Raw genomic sequence first — 16,751 nt, forward strand, 5'->3', positions numbered from 1 at the left:
CTATTACTGCGGTAACATCTTCATTCAGAATGAAATATACATAAAATACTATGGAGGCAAAGAGAGCTTACATAATTCATCTGTTTAACACAATACCATATACATTTGTGTAATTATAAAGATAAATACAAAACTTAATAAATCCATAAGAATAATAATTATAAATATAGATATAAAGCATGATAAATCTGTATAGGTATATGTAAGTACAACAGGATCGCAAAAGCATGATAAATTTCATATAGTGCACAATAATGCCAGCCAAATGCTTGCGATGTGTTATTTATTTATTTATTTAGGCTTATAGGGAAACTACTGAATTATGTCAATATAAAGTAAAGTAATATGCACACATTTCATGTAGATGTTCATGTAGTTACTGTGATGTGGAGACACAAGCAATGCGATAGTGAGTGATGCGGTAATGAGTAATGATAACTGCATGTGAATAAACTCTAATGATGAAAACACATATACAACCAAAAAATATTTCTTAAACAAAAAAGCTCAAATAATGCTCAAATAATGTAACTACTAATATTACAAATGAGTATAAATATGATCTAATATGGCATGAGAAACGAAAAATTAAAATTAAAAGTGTAAATGGGTGCGATGTGCAGCCTTTTTTGTCATTTTGGCTTGTGCATATTTTTTTCATTGTGGCTAGCACTCGTGCTTTGTAAGACCCATGTGATCCATATTAGCAGGAAGCACCTGTGTACATAAGGGGAGGATCTCCTAGTATTCTCCCTGCAGAGGAATGGAGAGAGGTAAGAGCTTGTTCACACTTGTGTTGCTTGGCGTCCACTTTTTCCACCGGTGGTGCCTGCGGGGTCTGGGGGGGCCCTTTAGAGTCTGGTCCTGTGACAATGGGGTTGTAGGGCCATTCCGGGGCCCCCCTTCTATGCTTGCGCACGCTTTGCTGGGATTGTGGTCGCTGACCGGCACAGTGATGTTTTTTGGTTAGGGACTCATGTGTATCAGAAGACCTGCACGTGGTACATGAGGCAATATGGTTTGGCCAAATTATATACTAAATTCTGATGTTGGTTTTAAATGTAGCTGAATAAGCTTTCGTGTCAGCCATGGGTGCGATGTGCAGCCATTTCTGTCTTTTTGGCTTGTGCATAATGTATGAAGCAAGGGCTGCAAGGACATCGGCAACAATGTCCCTGCAGCCCTTGTTTCACGATCATGGGGGCCGTGGAATAGGCCCAGTAAACGAACGCCGATCTAGCAGATCGGCGCTCGTTTACATCCTTGATCAGGCCCTGCTCGGCCCGTGGAATAGGGCCCTAACACTACCCATGTTCTAAAGATGGAAATTAGAGAAAACTAAAAATAGGGACTAATCCCCTAAAAATAAACTTTGTAAAAGCCCCGTGCCATATATGCATAATTCACATACAGCGCAGAACTATTACAAAGTTTATTTTTTGGATTAGAAGTAACGCTCATAAGCAGATGGCAGAACGCAGCCTGCAGCATTCTGATGTCCAGCGTTGATGGCTAGTGGGAAAAAAAGGATAGAACGTATGATGACAACATTTTAGCCAGTCGTGGCATCAAAAGTAGGATGGATAAGTGTAAAACCACCATTGCAGGCTATATTACAGTGTATTTATAGCTTCAGACAGGATTTGGCAAGTGATTGGTTCTCTTTAACCCCTTCAAGACCAAGCCCATTAATGCAGGGATGTCCGGGAAAAATTAATGCAATGTTCCTCTTCACCTTCTAAGAGCCATAGCACTTTTATTTTTCCACCTACAGGACTGGTTGGGGTGTCATTTTTTGCGCCATGATCTCTAGTCTTTATTAATATTGTATTGGTGTAAAAGAAAATTTTTGACCGCTTTCTATAAATTTTTTCTGATACATAATTTATTAAAATCAGCAATCCTGGTGTTTTTTTTTTCCGTTTACGCCGTTCACCGTGCGGTAATAATAATGTTATTTTAATAAATTGGACAATTCCGAAAGCTACGATATGTAATATGTTTGTTTATTTCTTAATATTTTCACTGTAAATCATGCAATCAATAGATTGCATGTACTGATCTATGCTATGCCATAGCATAGCATAGCATAGATCAGTGTTATCGGCGATCTATGTATAGAGCCTGTCTGAGAACAGTCTATTCATTGATCGCTGATCCGACAGGACGGAGATAAGTGGATTACCCCTGCCCGTCAGCATAAGTGATCGGGACCCCCGCAGCCCCGAAGCTTGTTCTGTCACGGAGTACCTCAAACGCTGCGATTGCTATAGATCGTGGCGTATAAGGGGTTAATGAGACGCATCAGCCTCTCATTACCTCCAGCCCCGGACACACTGATGTGTGCGGGTCCGCTCTCACTGCAGCAATCCCACACACATTAAAAGCTCCTCAGTCAGGTATTTGGCGTTTCAGCCGAAGGGTGGGTTTAGACTACGGAATCCACGCGGATAAGTTCTAGCAGATTCCGTCGCCTGTACCCACGGCGGAGCTTCTCCGCCCATCCCATAGACTCAATTCTATTGGCTAGCAAATTCTGCATTCCGCTGAAAGATTTGACATGTCACATGAATGGTGTCTATAGAGCCGGCGGATATGTGCGCCACCGTGAACGGGTACGAGCGACGGAATTTGCCGCAACTTATCATAGTCTTAATCCTGCCTTACTATGGAGCATCTTCAAGCAAACAAGTTTGAGCCCAGAAATGGCTCCATGGAAGGGCGGACATGTCGTACTGAACATTATGGGGGAGGGGGTTTCTGGTGGAGGTTATTATGCACCCCCTCTATAGGATACCATGGCTGGAAGGAAATAAAGCAGCTGCACCTCCAGATAGCAGTCACATAGGGGGCAGATGATAGCCTCTTACATCCTGCTCCTTTATGTCAGGAAGGAACAGCCATATTGTCACTATACATGACCTGTGTGATATATTATACATTATAGCTATCACACCATCTCCACTCCAAAAATATATATTAGGTATTTTTGCAAATGAAAGGTTTCCAGGGGAAGATAAGTCACAGGTCTGACTCCTCTGTACACGACCTGAGCATCTCCTCATCCTCCTCCACACGCCACTAGCCGCCATGTTGCTTCCTCCCCAGCTTCTTCTGATTGGACAGCGGATCCGTCACTCTTATTCGCCTCCCCCCCTTACAGCTCACGGTCACATGACGGAGCCTGGGCGGGGCCGTACGCCGAGGCGGGCGCTGATTGGCGGATGAGTTGTCAGTCACCATCTGACCAGGAAGACGGTCGTCGCCCTGTTCTGCTCGGTTCATTCTCGGGATGCGGATCAGCTGATCGGTTGGTGATTACCGGTTGTCGTTTCCTCATCCGCGGCTATGGCTCGTCAGGCAGCGCTCGCCTTCCTCGCTGCGCTCATAGCAGGTACATGGGGCGCGGGTCACGGGCCTCCTCCTCACACTGAGCGCTGTGTCAGCTGACTGGGGGTAGGAGCCCATCTTCTATCCTCCTGCTGTGTATACCGGAGGTGGTATCCTGTAGGTGCTGGATAGAGCAGTGCTGTGTATACCGGAGGTGGTATCCTGTAGGTGCTGGATAGAGCAGTGCTGTGTGCCCTCTGTACATTACAAGGACACGTGATCCTTACTGCCCTGCTGTTAACCCCTTATTCCCTGCACAGTCCTGTTATTATGGAAGGCTGAAATGTGACCCCTGACCCCATCTGAGGGCACAGGTCCGTGTCCTGGACCCCCATATGCAGAGGAGAAGGAGGGGCGCGGCTTATAGCCCCCAGGTATATCCTATGGGGGGGGGGGGGAACTAGTCAGGTGGACAGATCAGCCACATGTGTGAGCTCTTCTCTGAAGATGGGGGCTCAGGGGCTGTGGGGGGCGCAGGCACGTGATCATCACACGTGTGTGGGGGGCGCAGTCACATGATCATCACACGGCTGTGGGGGGCGCAGGCACGTGATCATCACACGGCTGTGGGGGGCGCAGGCACGTGATCATCACACGGCTGTGGGGGGCGCAGGCACGTGATCATCACACGGCTGTGGGGGGCGCTATGGTAAAGCCTATGTGTCTCTGCTGTAGATATAGGAAACTGATGCTGTGATGTGCTGGCCCATCTACTCGGGCTAGCACTATGCGGAGTCTATGAGAAGAAGCAGCACACTCATTTTTTTTATGAGTGGAATGTGTCAAAAATTCAAGTGGAGGAGGCTCACACAGAAAGGAGAGGAGTCATCTTAATGTTACACACAAGGGTCTGAGGAAGAGACGTCACACGACATCATAGACAGTATACAGCTCTGGGGGGGGTGGGGCTGCAGCACTGTAGGGTACATAATATATCAGAGATGGGGATCCTGTGGATGGGCTATACTGGGGGGGGGGAGGGGGCGCTCACTGAGTGGAGGAGGTGTTTGGTTATTCACCCGGTATATAATATTACTGCCTTCCTGAAGGATCTTTATCCTGTTTACTCTATATATCTTTCATAACGGTTCGGTGATCCAGAATCTGTGTAGTTTGCAAAACCCAATATATATATATATATATATATATATATATATATATATATATATATATATATATATATATATATATATATAAATACAGTGGTGCCTTGGATTACAAGCATAATTCGTTCCGGGACCGTGCTTGTAATCCAAATCCACTCTTAAACCAAAGCAAATTTTCCCATAAGAAATCATTCAAATGCAAACAATTGGTTCCACACCCCAAAAATAATGATTTATTAGTCTGAATAACATGTAAAACAAATGAAACATTCAGAAACAGCAGAATATGTGATATTATAAGTTACTGTACAGGAATGGAGGATTCCTTCATGCTCCCTGCAGTCTCCGTCAGCCCTTGTGTGCCCACACAAGGGCTGACGGAGACTGCAGGGAGCATGAAGGAATGAGCAGGACATATGTGGGCACATACATGCAGGTCTCTCTGTCCAGGGAGAGAGGGGTTACAGCTATGAAGAGATTACCTGTCCTGTCCCCTGATGCAAGTCCCAGCCTGAAGTTGATCTGTTATGATTTGGAAGGTGAGGGAGACTTCCTGGGTCAGAGTACAATGCTGTAGACCCCAGCTATACAGACCATGTCCCTCCACCACTTGCGCTCCCACCCAGTACAGGGAGCTCTTAAACCAAAGCAATGCTCTTAAACCAAGTCACAATTTTGAAAAACTGTGAGCTCTTAAACCAAAACGCTCTTAAACCAAGTTACTCTTAAACCAAGGTACCACTGTATATGAATGGTTTGTACCTCACAGGACTCTCGCCCCCAGCCAGGCAGGGTCATGTGCCTCCTCCTCCATTACTGTCACATGAGGGCTGATGTGCTGTATACTGATGTATCTGACCATACACAGTATAGCCGCCAGCCCAGCCGCTGCTTCTGCTCAGTACCCTGTACACCTGCACGCTCAGTGTGACCTAGAGTGCATGGACTGTGAATAAGCGGCTGACGGACACTTCTGGCCTATCTCCTGTGACAACAACATAGCCGCTTTCTTCCATAGACAGCGCCCCATTTCTCCTCAGGCTGTGTGTGGCATCACAACTCTGCTGTATTCACGTCAATGAAATCTGAGCTGCAATACCACACACAGCCTGAGGACAAATGATGGTGTTTGTTTTCAATCCTGGATAACCCCTTTAAGGATATGTTCACACATACTTAATCTGCTGTGGATTACATGTGTGGCATATACCCCGACTTGTGCTAAACAGACATTGTGAATGAGAAGAATCCCAGTTTTCACAAGTGTCGGTGTGGTAGATGACACGCTGTGGTTTCCTGCCCCCTCACAGAGTTCCTTTTTCTTTAAACAGAGAAGGATTTAGCAATAATTTCCAGAAGTCTTACTTCCTATTTTATATACTATATGTCACCCGCCATCTATATTACACCCAGTCATGCACAATCCTTGCCACTGTATAAGTCCGGCAGTGGACACGAGGAGTATCCCAAGCTACAATTATCTGTGACTGGATGCGGATGTGGCGGAGAGCTCGGGGCCCTCACATGTTCACATGCGGCCTCATGAGAAGAAATTATATGGATTTTCTGCAATTGAATTATTGTGCAGAAAATCTGCAGCATAATGGAGCTGTTCACACCACGCTTCTCCCAGGCCGCACTTCAGAAAAGAGATGGCGGCATAAACCAGCGTCTTCCAGGCAGGTCCATTGATCTTAAAGGGGTTATCCAGTGCTACAAAAACGTGGCCACTTTCTTTCAGAGACAACACGACTCTTGTTTCCAGTTCAGGTGTGGTTTGCAATTAAGCTCCATTCACTTCAATGGAACTAAGCAGCAAACCCCGCCGAAGCTGGAGACAAGAGTGGGGCTGTCTGTGGAAGAAAGTGGCCATGTTTTTGTAGCGCTGGATAACCCCTTTAATAGGATCAACTTGGTCCACCTCGTTCTTGAGTTCCGCACTCAAATTGGGCTAAATGTAGACTATTATACAGAATAACATCAGTGGGCCTGAGGGGGACATGTCCGGGTTTTACCTTGGCATCCCCGTTTAATGGGTTGCTTACATATATAGCCTGTATGACAGCAAAACACAAGGTGTGGGGTAATATATATAATGTGTGTGTGTGTGTGTGTATATATATATATATATATATATATATATATATATATATATATATATATATATATATATATATGTGTATGTATATGTATATAATTTTTTTTTTCCCCCAATCACTGTGTCCCTGTGACATCAAAAAAAAAAAAAAAACTTATGACATGATGGGGTCTTTGGATATGATTAGATTAGAGTTAGTGACCAGACATTGTGGAAGGAGGTGACATTAGTTTTCTTCAAGGATTTTGAGCGAGTGTATAGTTGTTGACTGTAAACGTATTTACTGTAAGCATTGTGTGTATATGGCAACCATGTGTCAGGTTTGCAGCCCTGTATTGAAAACAGATAGATTGGTTCAGATGGGATCTAGCTAGGATCGACTAGAATGCTACGTCCTAAACCACCCTTATGTGGTTTATGTGTAAATCACTTGATGTTAACCACACTTAAAGGGACAAGAGGCCTAACGTTTACCATATCTACGTACCTTTACCCTATAAGCTGCCACATGTATGATGCGATAGTAGTGTAGTACTCTATTCTGTTGATATCCAGCATACAGCAGTTATATATTCTCTTTTATAATGAAGCCAGCCCTATAAAGAGGTCCAACTCCTGGCCCCCTTAGCCATCAGCCACCAACACCAGAGGAGGCTTGTCTGTGGTTGGCTGCACATGGTCACCCGCAGCGATCTTGTAGTATTACAAGTGATGGTCTTGGTAGTGTGCTGTGATTACTTTTTCCCATGAATGTATAATATACGTACTATTAACCTTATTAATATTTCTTTTCTGCTTTAGTTGCAGCTGCTGACTTCAGTGTCTTGAAGTCCCCCCAGAACCAGATCTTCAAGGCAGGAAACTGGCCGGTTCCCGGAGAGCGGATTCCGGATGTGATTGCTCTTTCTATGGGCTTTTCTGTGGACGAGGTGGGTCCGTACTCTGGAACCTTCTGCACAGCACCACTGACACTACTTTTATATCTAGAAATCCCTTTTGATCCCTAAAGGGAACCTGTCGTGTTATCATGGCGGTCCTTAGCGGCTTCTCTCCACCTCATTGATAGACGTTTTACTGTTTAGGTATAGGAGAGTTCTGTCTATCAATGCTGGTAGGATACTGAGAAGAATAGTCCAGGTTAACATAATATATATCTTTATATATGATAAAAGAGAATGCCTTTGATGTGTTGTAGTAGTTCATAAAAAGAATATGACTGTAAACTTTCATCTTGTGTCTTTCAGGATTTGTCTTGGCCGGGGCTTGGAGTTGGCAATATATTTCAGCGCCCACGTGCCACCGTTTTGGTAACAGTGACTGGTGTGGACAAACTTTCTTTATCAAACAATGAGATTTCTTACCCAGTAGAGAATGTAAGTATGTCAGTGATCTGATGCATACTGCCATGTAGTGGCTGCTTACATTGTTTAGTGCACCTAACCCCTACCATCGCTGGTAATCATACATATTAGAGTAATGAGGATATTATGCAAGCCTAAAAGTCATTTCTAATCAGCCGCTCATCACCCTGTGTGGGTTGTGCACACAACAATGATGAAAGTGAGGGGCACCGCAAATGATCCAGTGATTGTTAAACAGCCGTGCCTGCATGATAGATGGAGACACGTACAAGACTCCTTAAAGTGAGTCTGTCGGCTGCAAATGAGGTGCCAAACTGCTGAGGCTTTTGGGACAAGGAGATGCGTGGCACCTTTCATATATCCAGGTGTTCTTCCAAAACACAGAAAATGCTTTTATTCTCCTGTCCAAGGCGTCAGAGGCCTTTCCAAGCCTCCTGTTTGCCTCCTTGTGAGTTGCAGCTGACAGATTCACTTTAAAGGAGCCTGATCTATAAGATTGTTTCATGCATGTGTTGGCCTGTCTAAAAGGGCCCTTAGCTACCGCGATTCACATGATTGTTCTTTGGAGATTGCTTTAGTGGCCAAAGTTAAAGCTGTATAAATGATCACATGAGCATAAATGGTTTTAAAAATGTGAAGAGCCCAGAGCTAGCCAGTCCATGTCCGCTGCCTGTGTGTGGTCAGTAAGGATCCTTTTATATCACTCAATATGGGGAAGCAAGTGAGCGGCAATCCGCGAGATCAATGGCCGTTTACAGTTCCCTTAGAAAGCACAATCAATCACATGACTGCATGGCCACACAAACGATCACTGTATTGTTTTTGTGATCATTTAAGTGTATTGCTATCCGCTCCATGTAAGGTGCAGTGAATGTGTTTTGTTATGTATGGCATTTGCTTTTTATCTTACTTTATAAAGGTCTGCTCTCACATCTAACAGAACTGCTATTTTCTTATAGGCTGTTCCTTACAGTGTCGATGGTGTTGTGAACTCCATCCATTCTCTGTTCTCTGAAGAGATGCCACTAGTTCTGCAGCTGGCCCCTATCGAAGAAGTAAGTAAAAATATATATAGGCTATGTTCCCACACTGTATCAGACCGGCCGTTCCGTGACCCCGGCCGGGTCACGGAACGGCCGGTCTGTGCCCGGATCATCGCAGCCGGTACTTAAGTACCGGCCGGATGATCTTTCCGGCCGCGGAGCTCTGATGTGGGCGCATCAGCGCGCACCCGTATCAGGGCTTCCCATAGCCCACAGTGAAGCAAGCGGCCGGAGCTGCTCGCTTCACTGTGTGAACTGACAGGTCTTTCTGCGGAATTCTGCAGAATTCACTGAATTCCGGCCGCAGAAAACTGACCTGTCAGTTTTGTTCCGGCGCAGCTTGGTCTCCCGGCCGGAGCTCCGTACGCTCCGGCCGGGATCTCATTCAACATACAGCTATGTCACACACCGCAGAACTACGGCCGTAGTTTTACGTAGTGTGAACATAGCCATAAAGTGTGTGTGTGACTGGCATTGAGGACAGTACAATTGCATGTTAACAAGGACATGTGAGGATGCAGTATGGCTCTGGGATCTTTGTCACATGACTAAGGTGACTGTGTAGCCTTGATCAGTGTCGCCTTTCTCCTTTTGTTGTCTTTGTCATTCATAGACAGTACTGGGAGCTACTGGTTTGAGGCCATCTGTGTGTCCACACAAACGCCTTCCTAACATTCTTTGAATAGCCGGACAATGTTTAGGCTGTAATACTGTATACAGGTACACACTATATAACATTATCACCCCCTTCAATGTTTATTATATTATTTATATAGAACCAACACAATATATTCTCCTGGCTTGGAACACAATATATTCTCCTGGCTTGGTTTTAGATTCTTATAAACCAATTTCAGAAACCTGTCTCATAGAAGGTCAGGTCACCTACTGATTTAGTTTTGTTTTTGTTTTTTTTGGTGGAAAGCGCATGGGAATATACACAGATGGAGATGGAGTGTAACACACCTGGTTAACAGGGCAAATTTCAGAACCCCAAAACACTTTAGTAAGGGAAAGTGAAGGGGGTGACTTAAAGCGCTATTCCCATCTCAACTTGTTATCCCCGATCCTAAAACAGGGATGCAATTACACCGCAATGAATGGGGCTCACAACATGCATAGGGCATAACAAGCTCAGATGGGAATATCCCTTTAAGCAGCCAGCATGTGGTAAATGCAGCATTGCAGAAATGTAATATGTCTATTACAACCTCTTACATTTAAAGAGGTTCTGGTTCTGAGTTTGCCTTACATCTTGTTTTTCTCCAGAGAGTGTACATGGTTGGAAAGGCCAACACAGTGTTTGAAGATCTTGCAGTCACTCTACGGCAGCTGAGAAGTCGCTTGGAGCAGGATAACTCCATTCTTGCTTCTGTGTCTTTAGGATCTTTGTACAAAAATGATGAAGTAAGTTCCAAGTCCCAGTACCAATGTATAACTTAAGAGGACCTGTCAACCCCCATGCCGGAGTGACAGGCTCCCACCCCCAGTTAGATCCCCCTATACTTACGTCATTGCGCCAGGTCCCGCTTCCTGAGCCGGTCGGGTGACTGAGATTTCATCGCCCGAAGCCCGGCGCGTGCACTCACAGGAGAGTCAGATGCTCATAGAGAATGAATGGGAAGTCCGATTCTCCGTCATTCTCTATGGGCATCGGACTCTCCTGTGAGCGCGGGCTCCGGGCGCTGAAATCTCTGTCACCCAACCGGCTCAGGAAGCGGGACCCGGCGCGGGGGGTGACAGGTTTCCTTTAAGGGTACAAACACACACACACCGTATACACACCAAATACGCAGCAGATCTACAGCAGATTTGATGGTGCAGATTTGATGCTGTGTTCAGTTATTTAGATCTAATCTGCTGCGTATCGCAGCAGTAAATACGCTGCGTATACGGTGTGTGTGTTTTTACCTTAAGGGGGTATTCCAGGCAAGGTGGGTTTTTCACAATACAACGGCAGGGATTAAAGTTAACTTTAGAAAAATGGATACGGTATGCATACAGTTCTGGAATATATCTTGCGCAATAAAATATTGTGATAGAAAATAATAATTCACTGTTATGCACTGTAATACGCATTTAAGCTGGCATCTAAGGATCATTTACATTTTAAAGTGGTTGTCTCACCAAGACAGTCTCTAGTCTACGTGGAGCTGACCTGTCATTTGATAACCATAAATCTGTTAAACACTTAGTCCTACACATTATAAATGTGCAGCGCTACGTGTGGCACTTTCATCATGCTAGCACTGCAAGTATGCCCACACAATAACCTATGGGTCATGATGGTCGGAATATGGGCTAAAGCGGTATCCACAACCCTTATACTTAAAAATTTCTATCCCTGTTATTTCAGATTGACAGACTCTTCCTCTCTGAAATGCAAAGTCTTCAAGACATCCCAAAATTGGTGAGTGTGTCCTAAACCTCTATATTGCTAGCTGAAGAAAAAAACTAAGAAATGTTTTATTGAAGGGTCGGTATACTTGGTGATATCATGTGTTGGGGAGGTACATTGGGTCTACAGCTGTTTGTATCTTTGTATTGCAGAAAGGACAACAAATTCCAGCACTAACCGTCATATGCGGCAAATTTGTGCCTTATTCCATGGATTCAGTAGTGCAGGGAGAGCTCTCCCGGCACCATTGAATCCATGGAATAAGGCACAAATTTGCTGAATATGACTGTTAGGGTATGTGCACACTACGGAATTCTCCCAGAGAACTCCCCGCAGATTCTGCCACTCATACCCACGCACCCCCGCTTCACTCTTCTCCTGTCCTATAGACTTCATTTAATGGTAAGGGGATTCCGCTGTACATCCGAAGAATGAACCTGTCCATTTTTTGGGCGGATGGCAGAATCTGCCTGGCCATAGAATGAAGTCTATGGGACGGGAGGAGAGTGGAGCGGAGACGAGCGGCGGAATCCGCTGGTAGTTGTCAGCACGAATTTTGTAATGTGCACATACTCTTAGAGCTGGAATATGTTGTCCTTTCTGCATGCAAGTGTATTTCTTTGTATCTTTTCCATACACCTTGTGTTGGCTGTTAATATTGCACTGGGACTATCTTTGAGCTTTACCTTGGTTACTCCACTCCACATGTGAACAGATTAGGTGGTACCGGCCAGCTGTATCTTCATTAAGCTTATGTCTATATTCTGTGTTTTATTTTAAAATCATGTCACACATACTTAAAGAAGCATTGCAGAATTTTTTTTATTTGCATCACGTTGGAGCAGTCTAGTTCTTTATCATTTTGTACTTCTGTACGAGTAACGTTTTGTCCTCTATAACAGCTTTCTCGGCATAAGCATCTTGCTAAAGACAATGTCCCAGATATTTATGCCTTGGAGTTTACCGGTCTGGAAGAGATCAAGAAACGCTACGGCGAGGACTCTGTGAAGTTTAGGGACGCCACCCGAATTCTGTCAGAATGTCTGCAGAAGGTGAGTAGACTATATTTTTATTTAGAAAAAAGCAAATGAAGCAGAAGTCTGCTCAGATTAGTATAATGTTAGTCCCACGATACATTACTTTGTTAGTAAGCTGAAGAGGTTCCTTTGGACTCCAAGGTGAGTATACGTATGAATCGATAAACTCCACAGACTCTTCAGTTTTTGAATAAAGCTTCATAAATTTTATTTCATCCTTTTAAAAATTCTCCGCGTTTCAGTCCGAAACGCGTCGGCAAATTTGTAAAAGGATGAAATTAATTTATGAAGTTTTTTTCAAAAGCTGAAGAGTCTGTAGAGTTTAACCATTTATACGTATATTTTTATTTATACGGAACCAATCACCCGAAGATTGTGCCTGCAGCTGTAAATACAGTGCAGTATAGCGTGTAGCACTGTCCCCCCCCCCCCCCCCCCATTCTTCCGTGCCGCATGTAGTTCATACCTATGTTTGCATTAAGGTGGTCCTCAGCAGGTGAGAGTAGTCACGACTAGTGGAAAACCTCCTGTATAATCAGGCCTCTGGGCATGCTTCCTAGCGTAGCAGAGGGTCCGTCCCTGAGCATCGGCTCTTTCCTAGTGGTGTGATTACACAGGATGCTTCCCGCCAGCCATGACTACTTACCCGCTAAGGACCACACAGATGCCTACATAGGTGTCATTTACATACAGTAAGGGAGATTTCCAAAGTGTGTTTTCGGGGGGATAAAACCGATCACATACATGGTTGGGAACAGTACTACAGGCTATATTACACTGTATTTATAGCTGCAGGCACAATTTTCGGACTTCCTTTAACTATGGTTTGCTTAAAAGGGACCTAAGAAGAATAAAATTAGAGGCATATTCAGTACTTGACAGTACTTGCTTGAAGGGAAAGCAAAATCTCATTGCCAAATGCTGACATCTAATCTAATTCCATGCTGTCCAGTTTGCAGATGACATGCACAGTATTTATGGGGGAAATGCAATTGTGGAAGTCGTCACTGTGGAAACATTTGAAACCCCCCTGACAAGGAAGAGCCGCTCTATCCTGGAAACTGCAACCCCTGTAAGTACTTTAATGTGTAATATTAGACCATCTCCATTCAGTGGTAGTAGTAACTCAGGCAGACTTGCCTCTAACCTCAACATGGAGCCAGACTTATGCCACAGTATGACTTTGTGGTTATAGGGATGGGCTCAGCCACTGTCTCTGGAGCTTTGGGCCTTTGTATATTCTTCCTCCTTTTTAACAAAACATATTCTCTTGTCTGTTTTAGACTGTTCCCACCAATCCGTATAACCTGGCCTATGACTATAACTTTGACTATGCCGTCATCTTTAACATTATCTTGTGGATCATGATCGGTCTGGCTCTTGCTGTTATTGCCATCTCATACAACCTCTGGAACATGGACCCTGGCTATGACAGTATCATCTACAGAATGACCAACCAGAAGATCAGGATGGACTAATGCTCAGATCTAGTAACTTATTCCAACAGATTTGTTTTCTTCTAGTTTTGTTTTGTTTTTGTTTTTCTTTTGGTGGGAAAATCAATAGTGACCTAAAGAGATATTGTGCAGTCTTTGGAAGATTTAGGGTCTGTTCACACTGAGTAAAACAGGCGGAATTCCACACAGAGCTCCAGTCACGAACTCCGCTTGGAATCCTGCCTGCCTCAATGAGATTCCAAGCTCTCCACTCAAGTAACTGACATGGCGCGCATGATCACATTGATACAATGAGGCAGGCGGGATTCTAAGTGGAGTCTGCGATGGAGGCTTTGTGAGGAATTGCGTCTATTTTACTCAGTGTGAACGGGCCCTTATAAGGTAAATAGAAGCTGCTACCTTTATTTCCTGATATGTATGTGGTCATTCTACCCCTCACAAGATTTAATGTGTGTCATTCATTTTTTTTTTTTCTTCTTAAATGGTAAGTGATCACTATAAACTTTCTCCAAAGTGACCCCTTATGTCTTCTCCTATGTTACAAGAATTCAGCGGACACACAGGAAGTTTTAGCAGTTTTATTGCAGCCAGAATAAGGTACATAGCAAGCTTCTTGTGTAAGCAGAAACATGGCCTTGGTGTCCAGTCTATCTTTTCCCCAGGACAGTTCAGAAAACTTATGTTAAGTTGCTTTTGACAGCAAAGGCTGTCTTATCTCCTTGTCCTGTTTCTTGAAGATACTGGTATCCATCTCATGCATCCTACTGTTATCCCTCTTATGCTCCTACAATAGCATAGACCAGGGGTAGGGAACCTTCGGCCCTCCAGCTGTTGCAAAACTACAATTCCCTTGATGCCTGGACAGCCAAAGCTTTACTTTGACTGTCCAGGCATCATGGGAATTGTAGTTTTGCAACAGTTGGAGGGCCGAAGGTTCCCATCCCTGGCGTAGACCTTCACCAACAAGCCCAAAGAAGGCTACAAGACAAGATGGACTTGACAGCAGTATTGTGATCCTGATGGTTGGGTGCGGCCTCATGATGGAACAGCTAGTATAATAGCAGGTCGTCTTGCTCTTAAGCGCAGCTGTATGACAATAGGATATAAGGTGCCCTATATAATGTGTCTTTATTATATATGGTAATAGTTTAATGGCTATGAATCCTTCTCATCTCATCTGCCAATTCTGCCTAGTGACCTCGCTTTGGCTTATGTCTTTATAGTAATGTAACCCCTCCCCACCATGATAGATTCCAATATGCATAATAGTGTTCAGTTACATATTGATTTGGTGAATAAATGTGAGAACCTTTTGTTAAATTATATTTGTGTAGAAATAACCTCCTATCTGTATATTGAGCGATGGCGTTCCTCTCACATTCCTCTGGACGTGGCTGTAAATGTTTTATTCTACTGATGTAAATATATATAAAAACACAGTAAAATCCTTGTCTCATTACATTGCATGCTTTACCCTAAAATTGTGGATTGAAGATGCCAAGCGCTGTGTTTAGTAGGCTTCCAACTTCTTTTAAAGGGAACGTGTCATCAGAAAATGAGCATTTAAATCAAGTTTTTATGTCAACCTTTTCTTTTGTTTTTCTTTCTCCCTGATTTTACTATTGATATTATAAATCCTGGACTCTTGCAGTTTTTATTCTCACCTCCAGGTCTAAAACTAAGCTGAGACTGTGGTGATAAGAGGAGGCTGCTGTAAAGTGATCTGTACAGCATTGCAGTGATAGGTAGCACCAGTATAAGACTATAGCAGCTCCCTGTAGAATTACCTTTTCAGTAGTCTAAGTACGCTCAGTAATGTTTCACATTCATTTCAGTGGGATGGGTCCTGTCTATTGTCGTCTATGTCCATGAGGCTTGCCGTAAAGCATGTCACTAAATGCTGTTAAAAACAACTCAGGCAAGATGGCAGCTCCCATAATGGCGTAAAAAAAATAGTGTCGGAAAATAGAAAAACTGGAATTGATAAATGCTAAATATGCAAACCTGAGAATCTGTAAGGTTGGAAATAGAGTAATGTTATTGAGACAGGTGAGACTGATATCCTTCATGTACATTGTAGCAAATCAGGACCTGATAATTATCATTCACTACAGGATGTACAGTGTATGAGCCCTATTTATTGTCACTTATATAGAAACATCATTGAATGTGAATGTAAGTCTTCTGAATGCTGGTAATAAGTGAAGATTTCTGTTCAAATAAACTGTCCAGAATGGATTAAGTCATTTGTTTATTGTGTTTATAGCAACATATAGAGGGATTGGCCATGTTATAGTATGTGCATTGCTCCTTGTGTACACCATACAGCTAAAATACAGCATGGAGGAGCATGTGACTATGGCCCACCCTTTATGCCCTTCATAGGCCTACGGTGGAGAACATGGAGGTAGGGGCATGGTCACATCATCCTTCAGCATACAGACCAGGATAGCACAGCCTGAAGGAGGGGTGTCCGGCCCACTGGGAGCTATTTCAGTAAATGTTTGCCGTGACTACATTTACTATACTGTACAGTGAACAATCTTACTATAAAGTGGCTAACCCCTTTAACTGATCACTTTATGGCTTGGTTCACACTAACATAATAATAATACATATTTCCATCCATATGACCACAATGACTGTGGGTGAGACTACATAAGCTGATAGCTGGTCAGCAGACCTGAGCCCATGTTAGTGCTGTGACAAGCCCATCTCAGAAGTGATAGTGGGTGCCCCAAAGACACTGCAGGAGGAGTATGGCGTGGTAAGAATAGCATGTTTATTATGTTATACACAAGGGCAGCAGTATATAAACATTTTTACACAGCTGGAGTATCACTTTAACACTTTCACGAACT

At 43.8% G+C, this 16,751-nt stretch overlaps 1 protein-coding gene across 1 annotated transcript; it reads left to right on the forward strand.

The window, feature by feature from the left end:
* Positions 1–3,218: 3,218 nt before the first annotated feature.
* Positions 3,219–16,128, forward strand: ATP6AP2 (ATPase H+ transporting accessory protein 2). The gene is made up of 9 exons (XM_069945249.1): positions 3,219–3,394; positions 7,396–7,523; positions 7,839–7,967; positions 8,915–9,010; positions 10,268–10,405; positions 11,355–11,408; positions 12,299–12,448; positions 13,386–13,505; positions 13,717–16,128. Exons 1-9 carry the CDS (start codon positions 3,349–3,351, stop codon positions 13,909–13,911), a joined length of 1,056 nt encoding a protein of 351 aa, XP_069801350.1. The 5' UTR covers positions 3,219–3,348; the 3' UTR covers positions 13,912–16,128.
* Positions 16,129–16,751: the final 623 nt, after the last annotated feature.

The sequence above is a fragment of the Dendropsophus ebraccatus genome, chromosome 11 (assembly GCF_027789765.1).
Source record: "Dendropsophus ebraccatus isolate aDenEbr1 chromosome 11, aDenEbr1.pat, whole genome shotgun sequence".
Lineage (NCBI taxonomy): Eukaryota > Metazoa > Chordata > Amphibia > Anura > Hylidae > Dendropsophus > Dendropsophus ebraccatus.